Source organism: Garra rufa, chromosome 21 (assembly GCF_049309525.1).
Source record: "Garra rufa chromosome 21, GarRuf1.0, whole genome shotgun sequence".
Classification (NCBI taxonomy): domain Eukaryota; kingdom Metazoa; phylum Chordata; class Actinopteri; order Cypriniformes; family Cyprinidae; genus Garra; species Garra rufa.
In genome coordinates this window covers 19,319,309-19,346,539 of record NC_133381.1, presented here as the reverse complement: position 1 = coordinate 19,346,539, position 27,231 = coordinate 19,319,309, and the positions used below count along the sequence as shown (strand labels likewise).

The 27,231-nt window shown below is 37.8% G+C and overlaps 1 protein-coding gene across 1 annotated transcript in view; it reads right to left on the bottom strand.

Annotated features, from left to right (window-relative positions):
- Window positions 1–27,231, bottom strand: part of ehbp1 (EH domain binding protein 1) — a 174,010-nt gene that overhangs the window by 18,262 nt on the left and 128,517 nt on the right. Inside the window, exons 17-19 of the mRNA XM_073826562.1 lie at window positions 23,228–23,366; window positions 22,330–22,430; window positions 16,964–17,090 (exon numbers count right to left, since the gene is read on the bottom strand). Coding sequence (XP_073682663.1) covers window positions 16,964–17,090; window positions 22,330–22,430; window positions 23,228–23,366 — 367 coding nt within the window. The remainder of the gene's footprint in view (window positions 1–16,963; window positions 17,091–22,329; window positions 22,431–23,227; window positions 23,367–27,231) is intronic.

The following is a 27,231-nucleotide window of genomic DNA, read 5'->3' as shown; positions in this document are numbered from 1 at the left end:
TCCACACATACACGAGCACGAGGGGCCAGGCTCGTCTGGTAGGCCCGAGGGCCTGTGTCCATGGCAGGGTGATCTGGCCTCAGTAGCCGAATCAGATTAAGATAGTCATCTTAGCCACTGTTGCATTCAAAACAGATAGCATTAATGAAATCCTCACACATTTCACAATCTGCCCCTCTTTCCTGCTAACTTTTACTGATTATTTACGGCTGCAGCACACACACATAGACACCCAATGTGAATATTTTTATGTTAAATTAGTTAGATATATTTCACCTGTTAAATTTCAAATGTACCAGACATGATTCCAAAATATCTGTTAAATATCTGAGCTGCTTTAGCAACTCTTATAAACCACACCTAGATATTTGGAAAACATTATTGTAGAAGAAAAGTTGCCAGAATGCCTAAATAAGATTGTTTTTCATTTTCAAGGCGTGTAATTAGGCCAAACGCTGTGAATAGCAAATTAATTATGTGAATTAAAAAAAACAAAACAGAACCTTATTTAGATATTTACAGAATGATAAAAACCAAATAACTCTGAAGTAAACCTCCGCAACAGGGGGATTGTTTTGCTTGGCATTTTGTTTAATTACAAAATTCCCCCTCATTTGATTTAGATAAAAATCTTTCTAAAGCATTAAGAAACCAGAACAATTACAAATTAATCCTGAGTCCTGCTAAGAGCTGGGTGTCTTTACTGAAGGGAAAAAAAAACAGGCTGGGGGTGGAGAGAAGAGGCCATAAAGAAAAGAAAAAGAAAAGAAATATATTAAACCCTGTGATCACAGCAAGCTCTTCTCATTTCTTATCCACCCGTTTTCTGTTTAATCCAATACCCAGTAATCCAATTTGTCTATCGGAGTTTGAAGGGGAAGATCTCCACTCCTCTGCCACTCAGTCACTTTTTGAACATTTACGATTTATTTTAAGTGGGCTGACTCTACTCACTCGTTCACTGTGTGCGTCTGACTGCCGTTTCGCTCTTTTTTTGTTGTCGGGAGTTAAAATGCATGAAAAAGAGAGGGAGAGACAAATAAAAAATAAATAAGTAAAAAAAGGGGGGGAAAGAACAAGATGAACAAGGTTTTGTGCGACTGAGAGGAAGCTCATTAAGGCCCAGTCAGGGAGTCTTTTTGAATATGCATGAAGGCAATAATCAGATCTTCACTCGTCACTGAAGGAGAGAGCGGTGAGTACAAAAGGATTGATTTAATTACTTTGAGTGGGTCTGCAATGTGGAGAAGTCTTGTTAGCGTGGGCTGAAAGGGCCGCGCTCGCCTCGCGCCGCTCTGATGGAAGGTAGTTTAGCTTCAACCACAATACCTAATCTCAGGATAAAGCCCCAGCCATTGTGCTTTAAGACGCCTATCACTAGTTTCAAAATGGACCGAACACATTTTCTCTTGTTTAAGCCAACCTAGTTAACCGCTAACCTTTTCCCCTGTTTGCTATTTATCTGGGGATCGGCCTCTTTAGGTGACCGAGACACTGAAAAAGCAAAAAGAGGCATATAGAAAATCTTCAAAAGCTTACATTTACTCCACCGAAGCAAAGGTTAATTAATTTGACATTAAAAGAAACCTAAATCACTTAAAAATATCTAAAAAGGAATTTTAAAAAACTAAATCTTTTAAGGAAACATTATCACTTATGATCATACGATCACAAACCAACACGCAATGCAATTTAATACCTCGTCACTATAGGTTTGCAATTGCCACCAGTATTATTGACCTTCACTTGCTTGCTTTGCGGCTTATGAGCGGATTCATAAGCAGAGCGGCCTTACATCGAGGATAGAAGAACCGCAGGAGGAAAACGGATCGCTTAAGTCGCCCTTAATGACAGAAAAGTCTTGGCTATACATACACCGTTATCATACATCCTTTCATGTAATTGTTTGAACGTTCAGTGAGGGGCTGGCAGAAGATAGGCTGTACCTTAATACTCGTCTCTCACCCGCCCCTCAGCGCTGTTAACACAAACAACTCCTCTGCAAACACTGCAGTCCCCCAGCTAATAGCAGACACCTAGCACTTTATGTCGAGTTTGGCAGGGGCAAAACAAACAAATGGCTGAAAATAGTTTTTTTCAGTTTTTCTTCATAAATACAAATGTGAATGTGCTCCTTTTACCTAACATTTAATGAATCTGCATTCTCACAAATATGGTTCTCTTACTAGAAATTATTGACGTGGGGAGTAACACTATATGAATTTTAGCCTGGCTGTCGGAGTTAAGCACCAGGAATCACAAATATGTCCATCTCTGTCCGCAGCCCCCTACTCTATTAAACTGTGTTTGTATTCCCCCCTTCTTTTTAATCAATAAACATTATCACAGACTGACAGACTATCAGCTAGTGTTGGCCGTTTCTTGCTCCTTAATCCCCGGGCCGCCTGTCCACTATCGCAGCTTCACGATGAGCGTAACAGCCAAGACAGGCAGTTTACATTACAAAACAACAATTACAGCCCTCTTCACAACAGCACTCGTGACAAATAATAATGCAAAATGACAGAAGGTTGGAAAACGGATGAAAAGACGCTTGATGGATAAAACAGTTCTATTGATACAATTAGAGTCTTTTTTTAAAAACTGTTTGAGTTTTTACACTTATGCATTTGGCAGATGCTTTAATCCAAAGCATTGTAGACTACACTCAAGGTATACATTTTACCAAGTTCCTGGGAATGAAACCCAAAATTTTGCAATTGCTAGCACCATGTTCTACTCTTTGACCTACAGGAATGATAAAAGATGTTTTTCTTTAATACACATTTGTTAAATCCACCTTTTTCTGAATCGGTTACTCAGGAAAAAGGTACAGTAGATATAAGGACATATCAAGTAAATGCACAGTAATTTGTTGCAGTATATATGCAAAAATAAACCTCTGAAATAAGAATATAAATACTAAAGGGTAGGGACTGCATGTGCCACAAAACAAATGAACAATACAAATAAAAATTAATAATATATATATTAATAATATATATGTTAAGGAATATAATTATCAATAGAATAAATCAACAGAATCCAAATCAACAATACCTATATAGTGCAAATTAAGTCATAGAATAGAATTATTAATAGAATAAATCAACAATACAATTAAAAAATCTATCAATAATTATGTGTGACCCTGGACCACAAAACCAGTCATAAGGGTCAGTTTTTTGAAATTGAGATTTATACATCATCTGAAAGCTGAATAAGCTTTTCATTGATGCATTGGCCAAGGAACAACTATTTGAAAATCTGCAATCTAAGAGTGCAAAAAAATCAAAATATAGACAAATATACTTGTGCTACTTAAGACTGGTTTTGTGGTCCAGGGTCACATATATATATTTATTTATTTACTGGTTATATCACAAAACTAGTCATTAGTGTACTTTTTTTTATTTATTGAGCTTTACACATCATCTGAAAGCTGAGATACAACTATTCGAAAATCTGAAATCTGAGGGTGCAAAAAAATCTAAATATTGAGGAAATCGCCATTAAATGTTGTCCAAATGAAGTTCTTAGCAATGCATATTACTAATCAAAAAAAAAGTTTTGATATATTTATGGTAGGAAATGTTAAAAACATCTTCATGGATCTTTACTTAATATCATAATGATTTTTGGCAAAAAATAAAAATTGATCACATTGACCCATGCAATGCATTTATGGCTATTGCTACAAATATACCCGTGCTACTTAAGACTGGTTTTGTGGTCCAGGGTCACAAATATATATAAATAGCAAATTATGCTATAGAATATAATTATTAATAAAATAGATATAATAAAATACAATTTTATAGATTCACCAACCAAGTTAACTCTAAAATGCAAGTGTCAACCATAAACCCGATTTTATTATATGACCTTCAGGGTGAAACACTGGAGCCAGAGGTCCTTTCCTCTTTTCTTTCTTATTTTGACAAATACTATCATTTCACTCTATCACCCACTTTAAGCCTGCTTTTGGGAGCGCTGAACACAGGGGCAGAATCAAGGGCCTTTGGAAAAAACTGAGTACTTCAGGTAATTAAAGCTGGGTGAGTGGCAGACGAGAGCGGTAAAAAAAAGATCACCTGGTGAAGCCCTCCGAAAAGGTGTTTCATTAAAAGCCTTTTACCATACAAGCACGGCACAATGTGGGGACGCCGTATTTTACCACTTGTGCTCAACAGGCCCTCAGAGCAGAGGCTCGGATGAGAGCAGAAACCTATCCCGGTTAATAATCTCATAACAAAAGCTAAAAGACATCATCCTATTAACTAGTGGTCTCCAGCGCTAATGCGAGGTACTGCCCTGTGCCTCTGTATAGAGAACGCAGCTATTAAAAAGGAGTGTGTGAACAGCCGGCAGGAGACTCCCGTCGGACCCGGGCCCTCTTTCACCCTTTATCTGTCCCCTCTTGTTCGGAAGCTGTCAGTGATATCATGAAGCTGGAGGAAATCGTTGCCAACATTTGTCAAAAACGCTGTCTTGTTTTAACAGAAACGTGAGAAACACAGAAGTCACGTCGTTTCTGTTTCGCAATTTAGATATTCGATTCTCTGCGATAACTCGGAAGAGGAATGCTAGTGACACCTCCCCCTTTCCCTCCGGCACCTCCAACTCCTTGTTGCACATTTTACCTTTTTTCTTTTCTTCTTTCCTCTGTCCTTTCTTTCTCGGGGGGAATATTAAATGAGTGAGCCGGCTGAAAGGCGCTGAGTCGCTGACACAAAAAGCGTTAAAAATTCTCATTTGGTTGTCTTTATTTTGCTAGCGCCATGTGGTCCTTGAAGATGTTGAAAACACGGGAAGCAGAGGAAAGATCAGAGCCGGCTCATTAGCATTGGGACAGAACTGGAGAGGCAGCGGTGTATAGTGGGCCCTACTCCAGAGCTCCAGTGAGAGCGGTTGGTGGTAAGCTCCCTGTTTCATTGTGCTTTTGTCTTTCCTCCGGGTCTACCTCACAGCGGGGAGCAACGCTAGCCCCAGGTTACACAAGGGAATTATGGGAAAAAATTATTTTGACCAAGGTGGAGAGGACTCAGACATTGTCAGACGTAGGCTTCGCGTGCAACGATGATGTTCTTGGTGAGATAGCAGGGAAGGTCTAATTGATCATTCTTCAAAAAAACCTACAGACCAACAGCATTCGATCAGTATAAACCTGCAACAATTTTGCATAAATGTTAAAAAGACTATTTATTTGGTCATGATGACAGCATCCACACCGACTAACTAAACGCCTCACGTTTTGATGGAAATAAGAAAACATCAGTTTTAAACACATCTCCATCTCACTCCTGCCTTCCCCAGTCGTAGTGAAATGGATAAAGGTCTAGTTGGATGGGTTTATCGGGTAAATCCTGCTGGTTGGCCTGCTATCTTGGATGATGACCCTGAAGAATGTCAACAGCTCATTTCTCCAAAGCTGGAAGGAGTCACCATGGAAGTCATAATCTGCTCCTCCGCAAAGCCCTCGATTCAAATGCCGAATCTCTCCATCTTTTCAAATATATATTAACAGGAATCGTCCACTCCTGCGCACCCATAACACTTCTGAGAAGGAAATGTTTGGTTCTAAATAGTCCGGCTTTCAATTTTATAGAACTGTCTTTTATATTGTGGTTAAATTAATTGACTTGAGAAGGTCAGACCACTTTGATTGTAGCTTAAAGTAAAGCATGGTGCTAGCAACACACCAAGGGCACAGGTTCATGAAATGTATAAATTAGAAGGATTAGAAAAAGTTTTTACCTACTCTAACTGCTTACTTGTGATTGGCTCTTATATTAATAATATGAATGATTGTTATCCAACATATTCACACACGCCCTGCATTTTCTGTTTCTACCAACAGGGCGACAGCAAGACCATGAGACACCAAAGTGATTTTTTTGGCCATGTTGTCGGGGGTCGTCTGGTTGACACTAGCTGGCCTCCAAAAAGAGCCCAGGACCAGATGTTACCGAAATGATCAACAACCAAAGCAACAATGGCTACAGGGGGAGGGAGAGAGCAGCATAAATTAATGGCTGATTTCTCTGGCTTTGATGGAATTAGCGGTACTTCTTTTCTCAATGTGCCATGTGAATGTCCTTGCGTTAAACGTTTTTTTCCCTATTCTCTTTCTCTCTCTCTCACTCTCTCTCCCCTTTTTCCCCCTTTTTGACAAGTAAGGCCACCCAGCAGAAAGCAACTGATGCAAAACCCCCAAGTAATCCCTGTGTTTATCTCTCCACTGTGGTAAGTCTGAACACAGACCCCATTATCTCACGGATTTGAGCAAACTTTCATTTATTTGTTGGCCTTGGGTATTCTCTTTCTTCAACTTCGATGCCTGAGTTTAGGATCCCCTGATTCCCCTATTCCAATGTAAATAGATTTGCATAGTGTCACAATGCATCTAGCTGAGGTACTGATTAGCTGACAGAGGGGAGGCCTGTTTGCAAGGGTGGGGGGACCCCAGTAGACATGTACATGTAAAAAGGTGCCTTCCAGGAGGGAGCAGTGAGCACATACATATGTATCTGTGATTGCATGAAGCTTCTCAAAATCTCCACACAGCCAAATGGAAAAGGGCTGCTTGGATTCCTGCCCCCATCTTTTGCTCTCAAACCAAAACCAAAACTAAACCAGATTTAGCTACTAAAACTGCCACAAATTGACAATTTCTTCTGGATTTTCAGGCATTTAGGTAAAAAGACATTTACATTACATAAATTAAAGAAACAGTTCACACAAAAATGAAAATTCTCTATTAAAAGTCACTATTAAATCATCTTTATATTGTCCCAGACATGTACGATTTTCTTTTGTGGAACACAAAATAAATGGACATTATTATCCCTATTGAGAAGCATTTTAGCATTTTAATGTAATTGGTGTTTATTTATATTACATATCATATGTCTACTAAATAATGCTAATTTTAAGACTTTATACAGTACATGCTTGTACATGCTTCTGACAGTCATCTAAAAGGCTGCAAATCTTGTGGCCCAGTAGGTGTCAATCATTTGCAGTTACAATAACAAGCTACCATTAAATATGAGATATTTATCTAGCATTAACAAAAGGCGGCAGTCCTGGCACCACCCATTTGAAACGCAAGCGTTTTGGTAATACATTAGTGTGTGTTAAGGACAGTTTGTAGCCATTTAGGAGTATCTGTGTTATCTCATCTACTTAGGAACTGGTCTACCTCTCTGTTTACATACTAGAGGTGTGAAATTCTGGGGGGGGTTATCAGAGCTTGAGCAACACTCCATTGAGAGATGCTGAAATAGCTACCTGTAGAGACGACAAATTAGCACAAGCAGCAAGGTCCCGTCAACACCTGCAGAATGTTTTTCTTACTAATATATGATTTGCTTTTATTTGCTTAATCCGTTTTACGAGTAAACGTCTGAGCAAACGATTGCTGAGGGTGAAACACATCTGCTGGCCCCTGAGATTTTCAGCCTTTGAGATGAGTGCCAAAAGCATTTATAAGTTGTTGTAAGCATTACTTAACAGACAAACTGGCTTGTGTTACCGTAATATTACAGTGCACAATGTAAAAGAAGATATTTTGAAGAATTTTGCTCGTATAGGTTTGGACCAACATGAGGGTGAGTAAATGAATTTGAATTTTTTGATGAACTATTCCTTCAAGGCCAAAAGGTACAAGCAGAGAGGAGGAGGAATGGAGGAAAATGGGCTATTTGAGTGCGGAGGTGCTACTCCCTCTGCGTTGTAGTCATTTCCCTCCTGCAGTGTGCCTTTGCATAATTTGCCCCTCCTCCCCCATTAGAGCGGTCGGCTCGTCTCCCCGGGCCATGTGTTAGAACAAATTTGAGCAGTGTCATATTGCACGTATTTCAACAAGGCCAATACGGTTCCCGCCCAATTTGCTTAATGAATTAAGCTGAGGAGAGTAATGGATGTGCTAACACTATTAGCCGCCCTCCACACATCTACATTGTGGATTCTGGCGTTTTCTTTTCTCCCCCCTTCTAACCCTCCCATTTTTTCCCCCTCTCTTTCTCTCCTCAGGTTTGCTTAAGGACAAATTGATAATGAGTCTCCTCCCTACAGTAACTATAAAAAGTCGCTTCCCTCGCTATCTTTCCATCTCTACTAAGCGGCTAACAGCAGAACAATAGCATTTAAATGGTCATTTCCATTAGCTCAAATGAGCTGTTTTGGGTGTCGTTAGCGTGTTTTAGCATGCTAAAGGTGGGCTGGGGAGAGAGGCAGTGCGCTGATAAGGTTCAGGTAGTACGTTAGAGGAATGTGTAGCCTAGAGAGGCCCATACAAAGGGAAATGAACAACAACTGAGCTAGCATAGCAGGGCTGTTAGCACGTGAATGCCCCTAATTACAGGCCAACCCCACGTCATTACACTTAATTGTAAAGTGTGTCTTAATCAGTTTCCATATGAAAAGGTCTATTAATTAAGTGCATGACTGAAATTCAATTATGTTGTCAGGAGACAATTTGTAAACCAAATAATGATCAATTATGCAAACAGAGTCCCGCGCACCCAAACTGTTTTGCTAAGCCTTTTTCTACTAGAGAACTTCTAGGAAAAATCTAATTGAATAAAATTAAAAACAAATTTAACAACTACACACATTGAGTGTGCTCAGTGTGCTCCCAAACCTAAATATGTGTCATTGAAAAATAAAAAGTGGGTTGTTGTGCTCATGGGATGCAAGTCAGTTTCAAACAAATCCATTCACATCTCCTTTCTACTGTCCTCTACATTATAGACAAAATCCCATAAAAATAAAAAAAGACAGTCACGCACACCAGTGCCACAAAACACACAACAAAAAGCGAAACAAAAAAAAAAAAGCCCAGCAGATCATTGAGGTCTTGGCTGGCGTTGTGGAGAGTGGCTCTCTGTTATTCTGCGCGTATGGAGCCGCAGTGGCACGGCCCTAGCTGCTTTTGGCTGGGTCTTACTGGAATGGCAGTCAAAGGGGGGGAAAGATGAAAAGGCCTCAAGATGCTTCAATAAAGGGGAGATTATAATAAGCGCCATCATTGTGCCCCTTTTGAAAATGTTAATCAGGCATATCACTGCCTGCCTGCAATGCCACATGTAGCAGCGTTTAACTTAACTTCACACCAACAATTTAGAGGACAGCAAGGCCACTGCAAAACACATGGGGGGGATGAAAGAAAAGAGGGAAAGGGAAAACAAACAGGGACAGAGAGGGAGCGCTACAACGGCGACTCGGCGTAATTTCTGCGTCGTTATAAAAATCTAAATTACACGTCTCTCAATGCAGGCCGTATCTCCCGCAACCAACAAACCCTTCCCCCCGACACCCCCCTCCGCAGACACTATCCACCCCGTGCGTTTTATCTTAAGATTCTCAGACAATGCCTGGAGGATCCCCTTCTCTAATCTTCCTTAAAATCCCTTTTCATCCAACTGTTAAAGAATGTTTGAAAGCCTGACACCAGACCAAAAAAAAAACCCTCTTCACATCTGGGAAAAGCTTTCGGAGGGAGGGCTTTCTGGTTGGGGGTTTGAATGCGAAGTCAATGCAACTTAACTAATTAAATTGTTTTTGCCTCTCGAACATTCAAAAAAAGGGCTGATGTGAGATGTTTTGCTTACGGAGGCCACTGGACAAATGCATTTTTCTTCAAGGAGAAATGAGAAATGAGTAGTGGTAATGTCTTACAACATGCATTAATCGAGGCTAAAGGTCTAACCTGTTTATATTAGGTAGCGAGAATACATGACTTCACAAAGGCGGTGTACGCTGCGCGCGTAACGGTCCGGTGAGAATTAAAACCAGCGGGAAGAACAAAGGCCGCAAAAGCCAGCAGCTGAAAATGGACCATTCTGATGTTAACCAGCTCTTGAAGTCGAGCACATAGTCCAGCACTAAACCTGAATAGGCGGTCACCTCCTGATCCAGCGCTGGCCTTTGGTCGTGCCGATAAAAGCCATCCTTATGAGCCGAATTCCTGCGTTTGTCTCCAGGCTTACTTTTCCGCTACTCACGGCGCACGCTTAGCAGGAAGGCTAAACGAGGTCTTTGGTCTTTAAAATTAGAGTGGACAAGCTACCGAACTAGCATGCAAATCCCATGGAGTAGAAAGAATAGGACAGAGGGAGAAGAGGGGGAAAAAGGAGAATTGAAAGAGAGACAACAGAAGAAAGAGAACAGCAGAGAGGGAAAGAAAAAGAGTTTGCGATTACGCCGATAGAAGCCGGTGCGTGCCGATTGCGAGAGACATCACAAAACCCGTCTCGTCCCCAGAACCGGGGCGAGTATTATGCTCTAAACACTTTTCCTTCTCTTACTGCGGAAAGATTATACTGGTTATCCTATTAATGCAGCTGAAATGCCATTCTAGTGTCTTTAAGCTCTTGCATAGGAGGTCAAGAGGACTATGCCACCGCTTACAAGCATGCTGTGGATGTAATCTTCCCAAAGTTACAATAATTAATGTTAAGCTTCTTTAGCAATACGTTTCTGAAAGAACTTGCCTGATAATATACTTAAAGCTGTGTTAGCTGTTAGCTGTTGTCTGAGCTCTGAGACCATTTCCCCATGCGACTCACGTAGCCAAGCTTAAATCTTTAGTCAAACTAAGGGGCTGGTTACAAGCATGTTGCCTTAGCCACACAAGCAATTCCATTTCGGTCTTGGCGGAGCTGAGATCTATAAACGCAGACACTCAAGCAATTATTTCTGCATGGCCAACACTGCCTTGGAATGTGGGCATGGAGAATTAATGTGGGAAAACTGAGGGAAAAAAAAAAAAAAAAAAAATCAACAAACAACCCCCCCCCCCCACAAAAAAAGCACTGACGTTTTGAGACTAAAACATATTTAGGTGCGCACTATGCCGTACATCTGTTTTTTTTCCGGCGCAGACTGTGATGGCTTGTCTGTAAACTGCATTAAGCTGATGATATCGGTCTTGTATGAATTTCTGTGACCGCGGCGGAGAAAAAGAGAACGGATTAGCATGCAATAAAACCTGTGTCAATCTTATCAGACTCAAGTGCAATTTTTAAACATATGTTAATCTCACCTAAAACTCATTCTTTTCAACTGTGCTTTTTTTTTGAAAATCTCTTATCGAGAACTCTGTAGGTGTGTGGGTTTTAGAGCGCCTTTAAATGCCATTATTTTCATAATTGCGTTCATTGTTGCAGGTTATAAAGCAATTTGAAAATCATATGTGTGCATAAATGCATGCTGAGCAGATGTCAGGGAGATGCATTCAGAGGGTTGCTGAATATCAAAAGCCGTGCAGATAACATTTACACACATTTCAATGCTGCGCGCTGAAAAAATTTCAATGTGATTCGGGACGGTATTGTGCTCGGACAGAATGGCGCGCACGCGAATAGCTCTCATCTCTCGCTTTTGATTTCGGCAAACGTTCAAAATTGATATGTTTAGAAAATCGGGTGACAATAACGTATTTAGACGTAATTCTGGGGATGTGGCTAACTGAGGTAATGGTTGAGCTGCTGGCGAGTGCGAGTGTGTGTGTGTATGAAGGACACTGCTCCCTCTGGTGTGGGAATAACAAGTTCATTAGGCAGGAGCCACCGCAGGCCTCTGCGTTCCCCCGAGCGCTCTGCATTCCGTTTACGGCCTCCTAGCCCATCAGCGGCTGCATCATTAGGGCTCTGCCATAATTAAGAGCTGTTAGAAAGTGAATTCTCCAACTGCAGATTAGAAAATTAAACTATTTACTGATTACATATTAATAGAAGACAACAATGGCAGTCGCCATAAGCTTGGAAGGCAACCAAGGAATACATCTGTGTACTTAATTACCATAAACAATGGTTGCATGGAAATAGAGTTTTATACGCATTCCCTTCTGTAATACGCCTGATATCAGAAGACACTTGACAATTCGTGTTCAATTATCTTCATTCTTTAATGTGCTGTGAACTGCACACAGTAAATAAATTAACCAGCCCAATTACTGTGAATTCATCTGGGAAACAAACGCAAAAAACCAGCAGACTAAGGCAGAGCGTATAATGAGAGGGGGAGGGGGGTATCGGGGATCACGAGTAGTTCTTAATACAGTTTTTATATGTACATAAATAGAACTTTATATGTGGCATACATACAAATATGCATACACATGCTTATTTAACATTTACTTATTTATTTGGAGTAATCATGCATGTACATTCTACATACTGAATATACATTCTAAATATGTGACCCTGGACCACAAAACCAGTCTCAAGTAGCACGGGTATATTTTTAGCAATAGTCAATAATACATTTCATGTGTCAAAATTATCGATTTTTCTTTTATGCCAAAAATCATTAGGATATTAAGTAAAGATCATGTTCCATGAAGATATTTTGTAAATTTCCTACCTTAAATATATAAAAAAATATTTTTTGATTAGTAATATGCATTGCTAAGAACTTCATTTGGAGAACTTGAAAGGCGATTTTCTCAACATTCAGAGTTTTTTTGCCCCCTCATATTCAAATAGATTTTCAAATAGTTGTATCTCAGCCAAATGTTGTCCAGTCCTAACAAACAATACATCAATAGAAAGCTTATTTATTCAGTTTTCAGAAAAATCTCAAAATATTGACCCTTAGTACTGGTTTTGTGGTCCCGGGTCACACATGTATTCTCTCTCTCTCTCTCTATATATATATAACAAAACTATAGAAAAAACTGTTATTATAATAAAATGTTTTAAAATTATAATATGAAATAATGTTTTTTATTTTAATATACTTTCAAATGTAATTTATTCCTGTGATGCAAAGCAGACTTTTAAGAAATCATTCTAATATGCTGATTTATTATTAAAATTATCAATGTTGGAAACAGTTGTGCTGCCAAATACTTTTTTGGAACCTGTGATTCTTTTTTCAGGACTCTTTGATGAATAACACATTAAAAAGAACATATTTAAAATATAAATCTTTTCTAACAATGTAAATCTATGCTATCACTTTTTATTAATTTAACATAAAGAAAAGAAAAGAATAAAAATTCACTGACCCCAAGCTTTTGTACAGTAGTGTATATTGTTAGAAAACCTTTCTATTTTAAATTAGAGGTCGACCGATGTATCGGTTTTGCCGATTAATCGGCACCGATAGTTGATTGGCTGAACTATCGGTTATCGGCAAAAATCCATGCCGATAGTTTTTCCGGATTGCGTTCTTTGCTGAAGAGGCTCACGCTCCGCTCTGCTGTCATAGAGTATGAGAGGTTAAGTCAGACACCAATGTTAAGTGTCAGGATTGTTACCATATATTTGCATTGATTTATATCCAGTTGGTCATATTGGTAGCCAGCAAAATTGCAGATTTAAAGACTTGATGTGAGAAAGCAAACCGTGTTCATTCAGCCTACAGAATCCTGCTGCGCCACAGCGCGCCATTCACAGTTTTACATTACATATCTGTCCCAAATTGTTGTTAATGTTTATAAAGGCTTGACCCTGCTGGAAGATTGTGCATTTAAGTGATAAATTCGTATTTCTGTAGCTCTAATAAAGTCTGTATGCTTCATATAGAGCTATAATTTATGTTTTAGCCTTTTCTTCAGGCTGCGGAAGCATGGTAGGTTTGTATCTTGTTACGCACTTTATTTCACAATGCAATTTTCCTTGTTCTTACTTGATTTTAATAACTGATCAACAAAAATATGTATTCAAAATTAAGATAAAAATTATACAAAACGAAATTCGTTTAAAAAGGGATTTTCCACAAATAAAAAGGTGGAAGTGGTCAACAATTGTGTCTGACCCTCTCCAATTCTCCCGGTGTATTGCCGTCTAATTCATACCACGTCCTTTATGACATTTACAAATTACACACACTTCTTTCGTAATTAACAGATTAAACTGAAACAAAACACAAACAAATAATATTTAAACATAAATGTAAAACAGATAACACATTTTCTTAAATGACTACAACAATATAGATCGTACTTTCTCTTTCCGTTTGATCTGTTGTTTAAACTAATCTTTGCCGCTTTTTTGATCATTCTTGAAGTAAACATTTGCCCATTTGGTGATTAAATAAACTGTCTTAGATTTCTGCTTGAACTACACGACGCATCCTGTGTGTGTTAGATACCTGCGAGTTGTCCGCGCAACGCAGCGCTGCATCCAATGCATCGCAACCCTCTCTTCAAGGAGCTTGTGTTTTTCCCCGCATATGGCACGCGTGAGCGCCTGAAACGCGGCTGGCTTCATTGCACAGAATTTACACTGTGAGACTCGTGTGCATTGCTTGACAGTGCGTGCTTCCACCCGCAGTTTTTTACTTTACATGTGCCTTCATTTCTGCCGTTTGTAATGCAGTATATTAGATGCACAAAACTCGCGCACTGACGGACTTTCACTTGCAATTTGTGTTTGTTCGTCCTAAAAAGCTCGATTGCAGATGCGGTTAAATGCACTTGCCATTTCGAATACTTTTATACGAAACTGATGTACACACAGTCAGTTATGTTTTCAGAGCAGGGCATCTGATATATCGAAATAGATCTGTGCATTCGTTTGAATGCAGCCTGTTAAAGCAGCCACTGTCAATGATCTCATCAGTAATAATCAAACGAAAGGAAAAAATAACTATTGTCTGTTAACTTTTGGATACTTAAAGAACACTTATTTTAAATAAGTAATTGGTTTAAAAGTAGCCTGCTTATATAATAAAAAAATAAAGTAAATTTTGCTTAAAATAAATTATATAAAATGTATATGAAAATGTAGCCATGTGCAGTAATATTGAAAACTGAGAATGTGATGCATGGTTATATTTAGTTGTTATTGAAAATCGTAATTAAATTGAATCTTAATTTTAATAAGGCAGTACTAACATACAGAGATTCCAAATATAAACAAAAATCATAGAAACTGCAATTTTACATATTGTTAAAATGTAAAGATTCCCACCCCTACTGTTAATATGAAATAACACTTTACAATGAGCCCATTTGTAACATCAACTAAGATTGATGAAAGCTGTAGAATAGAAGTGTTGTTCCTTGTTAGGGTGTTATTTTGTTAACATTAATGAACTATGAAATAACTTTAATGATCAATATATAATTAAAATTTATATTTTTATTAATTTACAAAGTATGGTTTATTACTTTTTTAAAACTAGCAGAGCAGTATTTTAGTTGCCGTTCAGTATCTATTTTCAAAAACTATCGGTTAATTAATCGGTATCGGCCAGTGTGGTCCAACCTAGCTATCGGTATCGGTAAAAACCAATATCGGTCGACCTCTATTTTAAATAAATGCTGCTCTTTTTATCCTTTTATTGATCAAAGAATCCTGAAAAAAAAGTATCACAGGTTCCAAAAAAATAAGCAGCACAACTGCTTTAGTTTCCAGGACTTATAATAAATCAGCGTATTAGAATGATTTTAGTAATAATTCTAAAAAATGTACTTTAATTACAGATATAAACTAAATTTGAATGCATATTAATATAGAAAAACATTGTTTTAAATCGTAATAATATTTCACATGACATTTTTTGAGTATTTTTGATCAAATGAACACAGCCTTAATGAGCATAAGACACTTCTTTTAAAAAAAAACATAAAAAAATCTTACTTATCCCAAATTTTGAGCAGTAATGTATTCATTTATAAAATTATAATAACATTTTATATAACATATAACACCATACATAACATCCCTATAAAATTACGTTATATAATATTTGTTTATAATACTTCCACTAATTCAGTGCAACACAGCTTAGCATGATTATACTTAATATGTGTATTCTGAGCATATGGCATTTGTTTTGTGTATATTTAGCTATGGAGGCTGTTGCTGGCAGACTATGTTGTCTGTGAACCTGACAGCGGCGTGAATTCACCTGTTTGCGGCGCTGAAATGCGTGCACTAGCTCAGACAGGTAAGCACATTAAGGTGAGACTCGTACATGGGGTCTGGTGTGTAACTGCGCCTCTTATTTCTGTGTGTGAGTGTGTAAATCTTGCAGAAATGTCTGGTTTGGTTCTCCACCTGCTAGGGCATTCAATCCATTTATCATTCAGAGCGAGAAAAAAAAAACTCTTCAAACGGACACAGCGGCTTTGACTTCAACAGGGTCCAGGTGAGTGTGAAGAGAGAGAGCGAGAGAGGGATGGATGGAAGGTTGGGCAAACACAAAACTGTGATAGTCATGATATCGTCCTCAATGTGATTGAGAAGCATAAAAATTCAACCGTCTACTTTCCCCTCCTTTTTTTTTTCCAACCCCGCTTTCCGACGCTGCGCTTGTGAGAAATGATTGTTTTGTATCAGCATATGGATGGAAGGAAGCGTTTCTTAAATTTTATTTATTGAGGCGGTGGAGTCTCAGAAAGCGAAGCTCCATGTTTTAACAAAGGCTCGGCAGCCCTTTTTCCCTGCTATACACACCTGAAAGATCGCCCCACATCCTTTCATATGTGTATATGCGAGGAGAAGAGAGAGCGATAGAGGGAGAAAGAGAGAGAGAGAGAGAGAGAGGAGGAGAGCAAGTGCATGTATCTATTAATATGTGTCTTTCATTATTTCAACATTTCCTTTTCGGTCCAGCCCCCAAACAGCAGCCCTCCCCATTTGTCTTCCTCCCCTCTTCACCCTTTACCCCTCTGCCGTATCCCCCTCTCTCCCTCCTTCTCTCTCTCTCTCTTCTACAGCATATCATTGAAGGCCAGATATGGGGTTCTGTTGCGCATGGCTGCACGGTACTGTTCAATAGTGGCTGGCTGGCGGACGCTATCAGCACTAGTTATCAGCTCCCATGAAGGCTCTCTTATCACGGCGGCCCAGAGAGCCTCCCTGCATCCTCACCGCCCCTTTTCATATCCCCGCTGCCGCCCCAACATCCCGGCTTCAAAGATTCACACTTCCCAAACTCCATAAGAGTTTGTGAACGCTCAATTTGCCAAAACTGTTTACAGTGTAATTGGGCGGCGTACCTGTGTCCATGAGATAGCGCAGACGCTTCTCCACACGCGAGGCCCGCGTGTCGATCTGCCTCTGCTCGCTCTCCAGCGCCGCCAGTTCTCCCACCACGTACTGACTGGTGTCTTTGAACGCTTTCTGCTGGGCAAGAACAAACGAGAGGAAGGGGGAGTGATGAGAGGTTAGAAATGAAGCATCACATCCTGGGTTTATATAGCTTTTTAATACCAGGGGAACAGTGGTCATAATGATGACTGGTGAATATTGCTTTAATTAATTAAGTAAATTAAAATTCTAAATTCTTTTTTTCCTGATTTCTTTGGAAATTATGTACTGCTGTCAATTTTAAAAAGGGATGAAATGACATAAAAAAAACATTTAAATCAAGCAAATTACTAAGATGAGGTAAAAAAAAGTATATATTTATATATATGTATACATATATATATACATATATATATATATATATATATATATATATATATATATATATATATATATATATATATACACAAAATTAAAATAAAAAAATTAATAAAGGAAATAAATAAACACAATTGATATATTAACATAAAATAAAAGTATTGTGTTATTGGTGTGTTACATGTATAAAAAAAAAAAACAGAGATACCGTACCATATTTTTTTCAGACTATGTTTAAAGATTTAATTATGGCATAATAATATATATTTCTGCAGTTACAGTCTTTAAATTTCAAAGTATGACTACATGCACGAATTTATTTATAAAATAAAAATATTATACATGTATGATGAATAAATGTATGATAATTTTTCTGACTACGTTTAAAGATTTATTTATTACCTTAGCTCCTGGTGTAGTAAAATGTGTTTCTGTATATAATAACTAGCTTTAAATACTGAGGTTCGACTACATGCATTAATAAAATATAAGATAAATTTAAATCTGAATGAGAAATATTGTTTTTTTTTTAATTTACTTATTTTATTTTATAATTTCTGCCATTCATAATTCTTTTCTACAGCTACGGACTGTAGCTTTAAATGCTAAGGTCTGACTTCATACGTAAAGCCTCAGGCAGGAGGGTGCACTTACACACCAATATAAACACGCTAAATGACCTCAGAGAGAATCCAGTATTACAGCAGTCTGGAGACTGACACACAGAGAGGCGAAATTGAAATATACGGGAGAGGTGGGTCAGTGCCTAAGGGCCTATCAGCAGGGATCTAAGAGATCCACGCAGCACATGCGTGTGCTCAGATTCACTCATGTACACATTTGGAAACATGCTCCCTTTCTCTCTCTCACACGTGGCCCTGGTGGCTGCAGCACCCTCTGGCTCGTGGGAAACACTGGAGTGAGGGATGAGACAGTGATTAGGGAGAAATAGAGTAATTAAACTGCACGCTTATTTCTGAGTGTGTGATAGTGACAAGCACTCCCACCCCCTCGTTTATCGCCCTCCTCTGTCCTCTCCTCCTTCCATCCTTCCTACTATTCCAAGATAGAGGGGGAGGGGAAAAAGAGCGCTAATTTAAATTCACATCCTAAAGATTGCTGCAAAAAATATATATATTTTTAGTGCTGATGCACCTCATTTCATAATAGGAATGAGGGAAATGGGGAAGAAAGTTTTTTTTCCATCCAAGACAGCACTTTTTCTGCCTGAGTCCTCCTGCTGTCCATCAAACTCCACCTTCCTCTTCCTCGCTGCTCTATCAAATACTTCTCCCACAAATCAATTTTACACATGATCAGCCCCCTCCCCTCTGCTCTCGCCTCTCTGCCATAATTAAGTGTTGAAATTTCCATATATATTATATTAATGCAAACATCATTCGCTGGGTAATTCAGCTTGAGCTGGGTAATGGGTAAGTTCAACACCCATTAACCCCTACACAGAGAGGGGCAAAGCCGGTCTCTACTGACCTTCCCTCTCTCTCTTTCTGTGTCTATCTATCTATCTCACTCTTCCCAGGGTATGTTTGTCTGTGCTCTGGCCCTAAATATATGGTACCGAAATAATTAAAATTTCATTAGATCAGCCTACAGCGAGAGAAGGAACGAAGATGGGACATGAAAAAATTATTATATAATTCTAAACTATTATATATTTTAATATACCGTATATTTTGGAATATTTTAAAATGAAACATTAGCAATATTACAAAATATAGCATTAAAAAGTATATAAATCATTTGTTTTTCTAAAGAAACATTGTCCAACAGTGACACCAGCAGGTAAAGTTACAACGGGAGTCTGGGTCTCTCCTGAGCCCATTGAGTTTTAACAGCGTGTGGTGAGTTTGGTGGGGGGCAACTGAGAATAAATGGGGGAAAGTCATGTGAGAGGAGGCAATGACGACACGATATAATAGGATATGACTGGTTATGTTCTGCTTTGATTGGTTCATGCAATAAATCCCACCTTTTGTGTTTGTGCTCATTTGGAATCAGTCTGAATGAACAACATAATGGTGTATACATAAATCTGTATATGTATCTGTAACAAACATATTGCTTAAATTGTTACTGCCTCGAGGTATTAATTTGGAATTAATGTAAAATGCTTAAAAATACCAACTTGGTGAGATTTATACTTGGCATTAATAAGAAGAATATTGATTACATTGTTAATATAATATTATAAATATAAAATAGAATAGTTTTTTTATTCCTTTTCTTATTGTGTAAGTAATGTTTATTTAAACAAGAAAATGTGACCGGAGCATGACTTTACGTTTGGAAAAAACAAACAAACCAAAAAAACCTTTGAGGACTTTGTCCTACTCAATTCAGAACACCACTGATATATTTTAAAAGGTTAGTTCACCCAAAAATGAAAATTAGCCCATGAATTACTCACCCTTCAGGCATCCTAGATGTATATGACTTCCTTCTTTCAAACAATTCCAATCTGAATTATATTAAAAATTATCCTGACACTTCCAAGCTTTAGAATGGCATAGGTGGGTGTTTCTCTTCATCAGTCCAAAACAAGTCCAATAAAGTGCATCCATAATAAAAAAGTGCCTCACACAGCTCCGGGGGGTGAATAAAGGCCTCCTGTAGTGAATTGCTGCATTTTTGTAAGAAAAATGTCCATATTTAAAACATAAGAATCACTTTAATCTAGCTTCCGCCAACTGGTTGCACCCGAAAGCAGCTCCAGGTGGATGACGTAATACGCCGGCTTTGCGTATGCGCCTATGAGTCTTGTGGAAAACAACGTTTGTTTACAGGAGCAAAGGAAGCAAAGTTTCCATACTTTAGCAAAGGAAAACCAGTCTCCTCTTGGTTTATATCGAAATCCTGCAACATTTTCCTTTGCAAATCCTCATTTTGAACTTCTAATTTGTTTTGTTTTGATCTCTTCACGGCTTGTTCGCGTTCGTCACTTCTGCAGAAGGAAGTCATAAACACCTAGGATGCCTGAAGGGTGAGTAAATCATGGGCTAATTTTCATTTTTGGGTGAACTAAACTTTAAATAAATAAATAATATTTTACCTATTTTAACCCTTGTGCGTTAAAAAAAAAAGTTACACATAGGTGCAAAATGGACGAAAATGTCCATGTCCAAAAACTGCCATAAAAATATCATTTATTAATATTTTTTTCCACTTTCACTGATGTTGATTTTTTAACCAGCATCTGTTCTATCCATGGATACCAAACATTCATTAATTTTCAGAATTTTAACCCTTTAAATGCTGGTTTGTTTACATAATGCCACAGGTGTTTTTTAATGAAAAAATGAAAAATAGTAGTTAATTTCCATATACTAAATGATAAGCTGAAATTTTTTTCTTTGCTTATTAGCTTCTTCGGTGTGTCAATGAAGAACAACAACATTAATTTTGAGGCATTTATATTTTTTATGTAGTGTCAGATTTAAAAAAAAAAAAACTAACACTTAGGCCCATAATGGACAAAACTGTCATAGAAATGTTATATATTAATATTTTTTTCTACTTTCACTGACTGTTGTTTTTTTTTATCAGCATCTCTTCTATTCATAATTACCAAACATTCATTCATTTTCAAAACTGTAATGCTTTAAAAGCTGGTTTCTTTACATAATGCTCACTGTCAGTGGGCAACACTAGCTCCAGAGCTTATTCTGCTGAGTAACGTTTCTTCATCTTGCAAGCAATGAAATGACCAAGCCCTCAAGCACCAAATATGTATAGGTTTTGCTTTGCTAACACCTGTTTGGCTGTGCGAACACTCAAACTTTGTTCAAAATCTACCAGACTAAACAATCAGCATTTTCTTGTGGTGAAAACAAAAACAATGTGTTTAGGGGCTTCTGAACTTCTACATCAAATTCAAGCTCACCTTTTATCTCTGTACAAAAACAATAACAAATAAAAAAGTGCAATCAAGGATTAAAATGTGTGTTTGGGTGAAAAAGAAAAATCCTCAAAGCTCATTAACCTTCTTTGACCTTATTCATAGTTTTCACATGGCCCTATGACCCTGGCCAAGGATGTGACTCATATACATGGAGTGGGATTTTTGATTGCCAGTACAATATCATTTCTTTCAAACTAATTACACCCATAAAATTTTCAGTAAACACATGCAAACCACACTCTGACATCCTTACCAACATACCCACACAATTATAGCTGCATTATTTTTCCAATTGACTCTATAATAGACTATAATATGCATAAGCAGAAAACACGAAAAAGCGAGTATTTCTTTTATATGCCAAATTTGAAAAAAATGGCACAATCTAGTAAAAAATGGTAAAAAATTAAAATTTGAAGCCTTGCCGATAGAATGAATGCCTATTAGCAAATATTGCATCATTTTATAGTCAAATGGCCCTGGGTTAAAAAATTGCAGTTTTAATGGGTTTCAATATGGACATTTTTGTCCTTAAGACTTTTGTCCTGAGTGTGAGTATTTTTTGTACGGAGGGTAAAATTTTTTTTTTGAAGGAAATGAGGGTGAAATATTACAATTTCAATACAAATACACACCTGAGCCAAGATTTATGCAGTTGGCATTAACACAGGCACACTTATAACAAAAAACAAAACTGAAATGGACAAAAATGTCGCACAAGGGTTAAAATGCAACTATTTCAAAAGTTTGGTTCAAAGAAAAGGACATACATGTGGACTGAAAGAGGTATATCCACTAGTCTGTCCATTTCCTTTTTTTCCTAATCTAACAATTATCAGGGAACAGCAGTCTAATTTGGCTGGTCCCTTTGGCTTTAGGGAAGAACAGATTGACATCAGCGTAAAAAAAAGTCTCTCTGGCCCTCAGACAGATGTGAGTGACTGTGTGCGGGTTTGACGCCCAACCATGACCTGGTGTCACAGACTACATCAGTATATGAACAGCTCTGATGGAGAATTTAAATATGCATTTAAGTACTTCATCTTCAGTTGGCTTTCGTCCTTCCATATCTATCAGAGCTCCTCTCTCCTCGGCCGCCCGCTTTAGATCTTCAGGCACTGATCTCTGCCTTTTAACCTCTAAAACGAGAGAGAGAGAGATATTAAAAGTTGATAGAGTTAATTCTCACCTGTGCACAACAAAATGACTATAGATGAAAATGAAGACACAGATTAATTTTCAGATTAACTTTTTAACCAAACAGACAGATCTGACATCTCCATTAAAGAAATCACAAGGTGTATATAAACAGCTTTTACAGCTGTTATCAAACTGTTAGCATTCTTGAGAACCTTCACTACTATCTTTACATTAAGCCTAATTAGCGGGCCTGAAAAACAAACCTGAGTGTAACAGGCTTGGCGATCTTCATGCTTAAAATACCTTAACTGAATGATTACTGAACTGTTCCACCATGTAAAATTCTTTATAAATGTGACCCTGGACCACGAAACTAGTCACAAGTTGCACGGGTACAGTATATTTGTAGCAATAGCCAACAATACATTGTATGAGTCAAAGCTATCAAATTTTTTTTTTTGCCAAAAATCATTAGGATATTAAGTAAAGATTATGTTCCATGAAGATATTTTGTAAATTTCTTACCGTAAATATATCAAAACGTAATTTTTGATAGTAATATCCATTGCTAAGAACTTTATCTGGACAACTTTAAAGGCGACTTTCTCTTTTCTTTTTTGCACTCTCAGATTTCACATTTTCAAATAGCTGTCCTATCGTAACAAACCATACATTAATGAAAAGCTTATTTGTTCAGCTTTCAGATAATGTATAAAAATGTACCCTTCTGAATGGTTTTGTGGTCAAAATGCAGTCAAATGGAGGAAGAGACATCAGCAAAAGTAAAGGACCTCACCTGGCCTGGTCTCTACGTATTGGCTGAATGATTTGAGCTGTGTTTTCTTGACTGCAGACTCCTTGTGGAAGACAACGGGACTGCGCAGACGTTCCGTTGCCCTGCGTAGACGCTCTGCGTGCAATTCATCAACGTTATTCTATAAAACATTAAAAAGAGGGAAGGATGGGGTGGGGGGGAAAGAGTAAAAGAGCAGTTAACTTAAAAGTAGAGCAGAGTCATTTGAATAAAAGTTGCTTCTGATGCTGGTCGAAATTAAAGAAAAGAACAAATTAGACACACATGGCCAAGAAATGTTTAACGATGGAGTGGCGCGCCTGAAGAACGGCCGAGGAAAGGTTCTGCAGCATTTGGTACATCTCCGAGTCCCACATTAACTCACAAGCACAAAGGAAATAAGGCAATTAAGTCTACTTTCAACAAAACCTGAGCCAGAAAATGTATTCAGATTATGCAAATTAAAAGCACTATTGTCTTGGAAGCGAACACGTGTTAGCAGCTTCTCACTGCGGCTTCCAATCACCTCAATATTGAAATGTGTTATTATGTGCTGGGCCCAATAAGCCAAGCAGACTGGAAAGCGAAACGGCAGCGTTCAGAATAACATTTGCAACGTCAATAATAATAGGAAACGTCTAATAAAGTTCGCAATTAGCGAACACGTTCCACTGCTTGAGACTGAGAGGGAGAAACATTGTTAGTGCAGACGCTAGCTCACTGGTGTGTGTACGGAAACAGCACAGCTAATAAAGACAAGCGCGTACAAACAGACACACATACCGCCTCTGGCCTGTTTATTCTTAAATTATAACTTTTGAAAACAAAGCTGCAATTAGCGCGTCCCTAGAGAGCAACAAATTTAGCCTGATCTCAGAGACGTTCAGCGTCTGCATGTGTGAATATTACCAGTTATAGCTGTTTATCCAACCAATCTGACATGTTTAAACGAACAATATCAGCTGTCAAAAGCCCTAATTTGTAGCTTCTCTTCATCCTGACAGATTGTGACTTAACTTTCAGAGATTCCTACAGGCTGGATCAGACTCTTAACACATACCTGTACTTGGGTCACTGACATATAAAAGCACACACGACAAAGAGACATGTTAGTTTTCTTATCTTGACTACATTAGTTAACATTAACAAACAATGAACAATATTTTTGCAGCATTCTTTAATTAGTTTTTAACATTTTTAAGATCAAAAGTTAGATCTGTTAGTAGTGCTGGTTGAAACGAGTTACATAATCAGATTACCTTTTTCAAGTAACAAGTAAAGTAATGCATTACTTTTTAATTTACAAAAAAATATCTGAGTTACTTTTTCAAATAAGTATTCAGTATTCCTCAAAATGAATAAAAACAGTGAAATTCAACTCAGAATATGACAAAAACTGGCAATAATGAAATATGTTAAATAATAAAAATATCTTTTATGCATTTAATTTAATTTTATTAACCAGTGTCTTTCCTGCTAACCTTCGATGATCCAATTTAACCAAACTAATAAGTAAAAATTACTCAAGATAAACTAACATTTGTTCTTTTTTATTATTATTGCTGAACTCTGCATTCTACTGTACAGTCGTGAATTTACTTTTCCTTCAGCCTGACGCTTTTGGTGTGAAAAGGCTGTTACATTTGACAAAAATAGAACTTTTTTAATTAAAAACAAACAAGCAAGCCCTGCCCATATTTATAAAGTAACGCAAAAGTAATTTAATTTGTTACTTTTTTAGGAAGTAATGCAATATTGTAATGCATTATTTTTAAAAGTAACTTTTCCCAACACTGTCTGTTAATAGTTAAAGCACTGTGAACTAACATGAACAAGCATTTTTTAAATAGCATTAACAAAAGTTAATGAATGCTGCAGAAATATATTACTTATTGTTAGTTTGTTCGTAAATCTATTAATATTAACAAATTAGACCTTATAGCAAAGTTTTTCGAAAAAAATTTAAATCTATTTTAAGCATTTTTAAGTAAATATCACTAATAATTAATTCATAGATATGACTAAGAATCACAACATATGACATTTTACAACATTTAACCCCTCTCCCAAACACACACACATAAACCAAAAGTAAATTTAAGCCAGAAATTATGGTCCCACTTTGTTAGGTGGCCTTAACTACTATGTACTTACATCAAAAAATAAAATAAGATGTACTTATTGTGTTCATATTGTACTGCAAATCACTTTTGCTGCTATTGAGGTGGGATATAGGTATGGTTAGGGACAGGTTTGATGCTATGGGTAGGTTTAAAGGTGGGTTAAGGTGTAAGGGATGGGTCAACAGTGTAATTATAAATATAATTACAGAAATTCAGACATAATTACATGCAGGTAACTTTTAAAATAGAAGTACAATGTAAAAACATGTTTGTACACAATAAGTGCATTGTATGAAATTATTAATTTAAATGGAATACATAGTTAAGGATACCTAAAATGATTATTATAAAACATGCTTATCATAAAACATGACTATTAATGTCATTGTATGCACACATTTTAAAACAAATAAGTAATTAATTCATTAATAACCAGGATGGAACTGGAGAAAAACAACAAAAATGAGCAATACGTCATTGACTCACTTATAAAACATCATATGTTGGCAATCTAAGGGTGAAAAAATGTCATTTCACCTTAAATCCGCTCCTATCAGTGGAGCACGCACCGCAGTTATGACAAAAAAAACCAAAGGCGTGAGCGTGTTACGTGTTAAAACGACACATTCAACAGCCTGGATCTCTAGAGACAGCTCAACAAAGCCCTTTAACCCCGTCTGATTCCTCTCATGTTAAAGTCCAAAGAAAACAAACAGGATTCAAACCCAAAGCCCCGCTAGAATCCTCGTTTCCCGGAGGACCTGAGGCCTCCAACCCTCGCTAACAACCCTTTCCTTGAAACACCTGCCCCCACGGCCCCTCGGCACCCCTGGCTGGGGCAGATATCAGGGCTATCCCCGCATCGAGATCGGCGCTTTTCATCTGTTATCGTCCCGATCATTATTGTGGCGGTGGGTATTATTTTGGCAGAGGTGTGTGTGTGTTTCTGGGATGCGTGACTAATGTTGCGGTCTGCTGCTCATTGCAGGCGGTTATCGTGTGCCACCATGGCAGCAGGCTCAGAGTGCATAGAGACAATTGCTAATGAGACACAATCGGGAGCACTGGGGGACTGCAATGTGTGTGCTGGGGCAGAGGGGGGCCACTTTGTCCTGCACCGTTCTACTACGGCCTCGAGGAGTTGTGGGATGGGAGAATCCTCCAGGGATGGAGCGGTTGATTCAGATTTGGTAAGAGCGAAAAGACAGTACCACAACATCAGGCCTTGAGATACTCAAACTTCTTCATGCATACAAGCTGCAATGGAGAAGAGGGTAAAGGTGGGAAAAGAAAAGAGAGAGCGAGAGCAGCTCTTTCTTTAAAACCCCACTAACTACTGGGGCTCAGAGCTGCAGTGCTCATAACCCTGCTGATCCTCCCCTGGGCTTTGGCCTGTTGTACAGGCCTGCAGGTCTGCAGCAGGTGCTGGACTGTTTATACAGAGAAAGAACAAGACTCTTGTCAGTAAAAGCCATTTCATAATGAAGGCATACTATAAACTATGATTAAATAATCAGCTCACTTTATAGTAAGTAGTATTGCAGTTGTGCTGTTACACAAAAACAATTGCCAGCTCTAATTAGGAGCATACATTATAATTCAAAAGTTTGGTGTCAGCAAGATAAAAAAAAAAACAGAAATAATACTTTTTCAGCAAGGGCTGAATTAAATTGATCAAACGTGACAGTAAAGACATTTAAAATATTACAAGATTTGTATTTCAAATAAATGCTGTTGTTTTAAACGTTCTATTAATCAAAAAGAAAAATACTAATAAACTGTTAGGGTTTAAAAAAAATATATTATGCAGCACAACTGTTTTCAGCACTCACATATTTCTTAAGATTTCTGCAGGATCATGTGAGACTGTAGTAATGGCTGTTG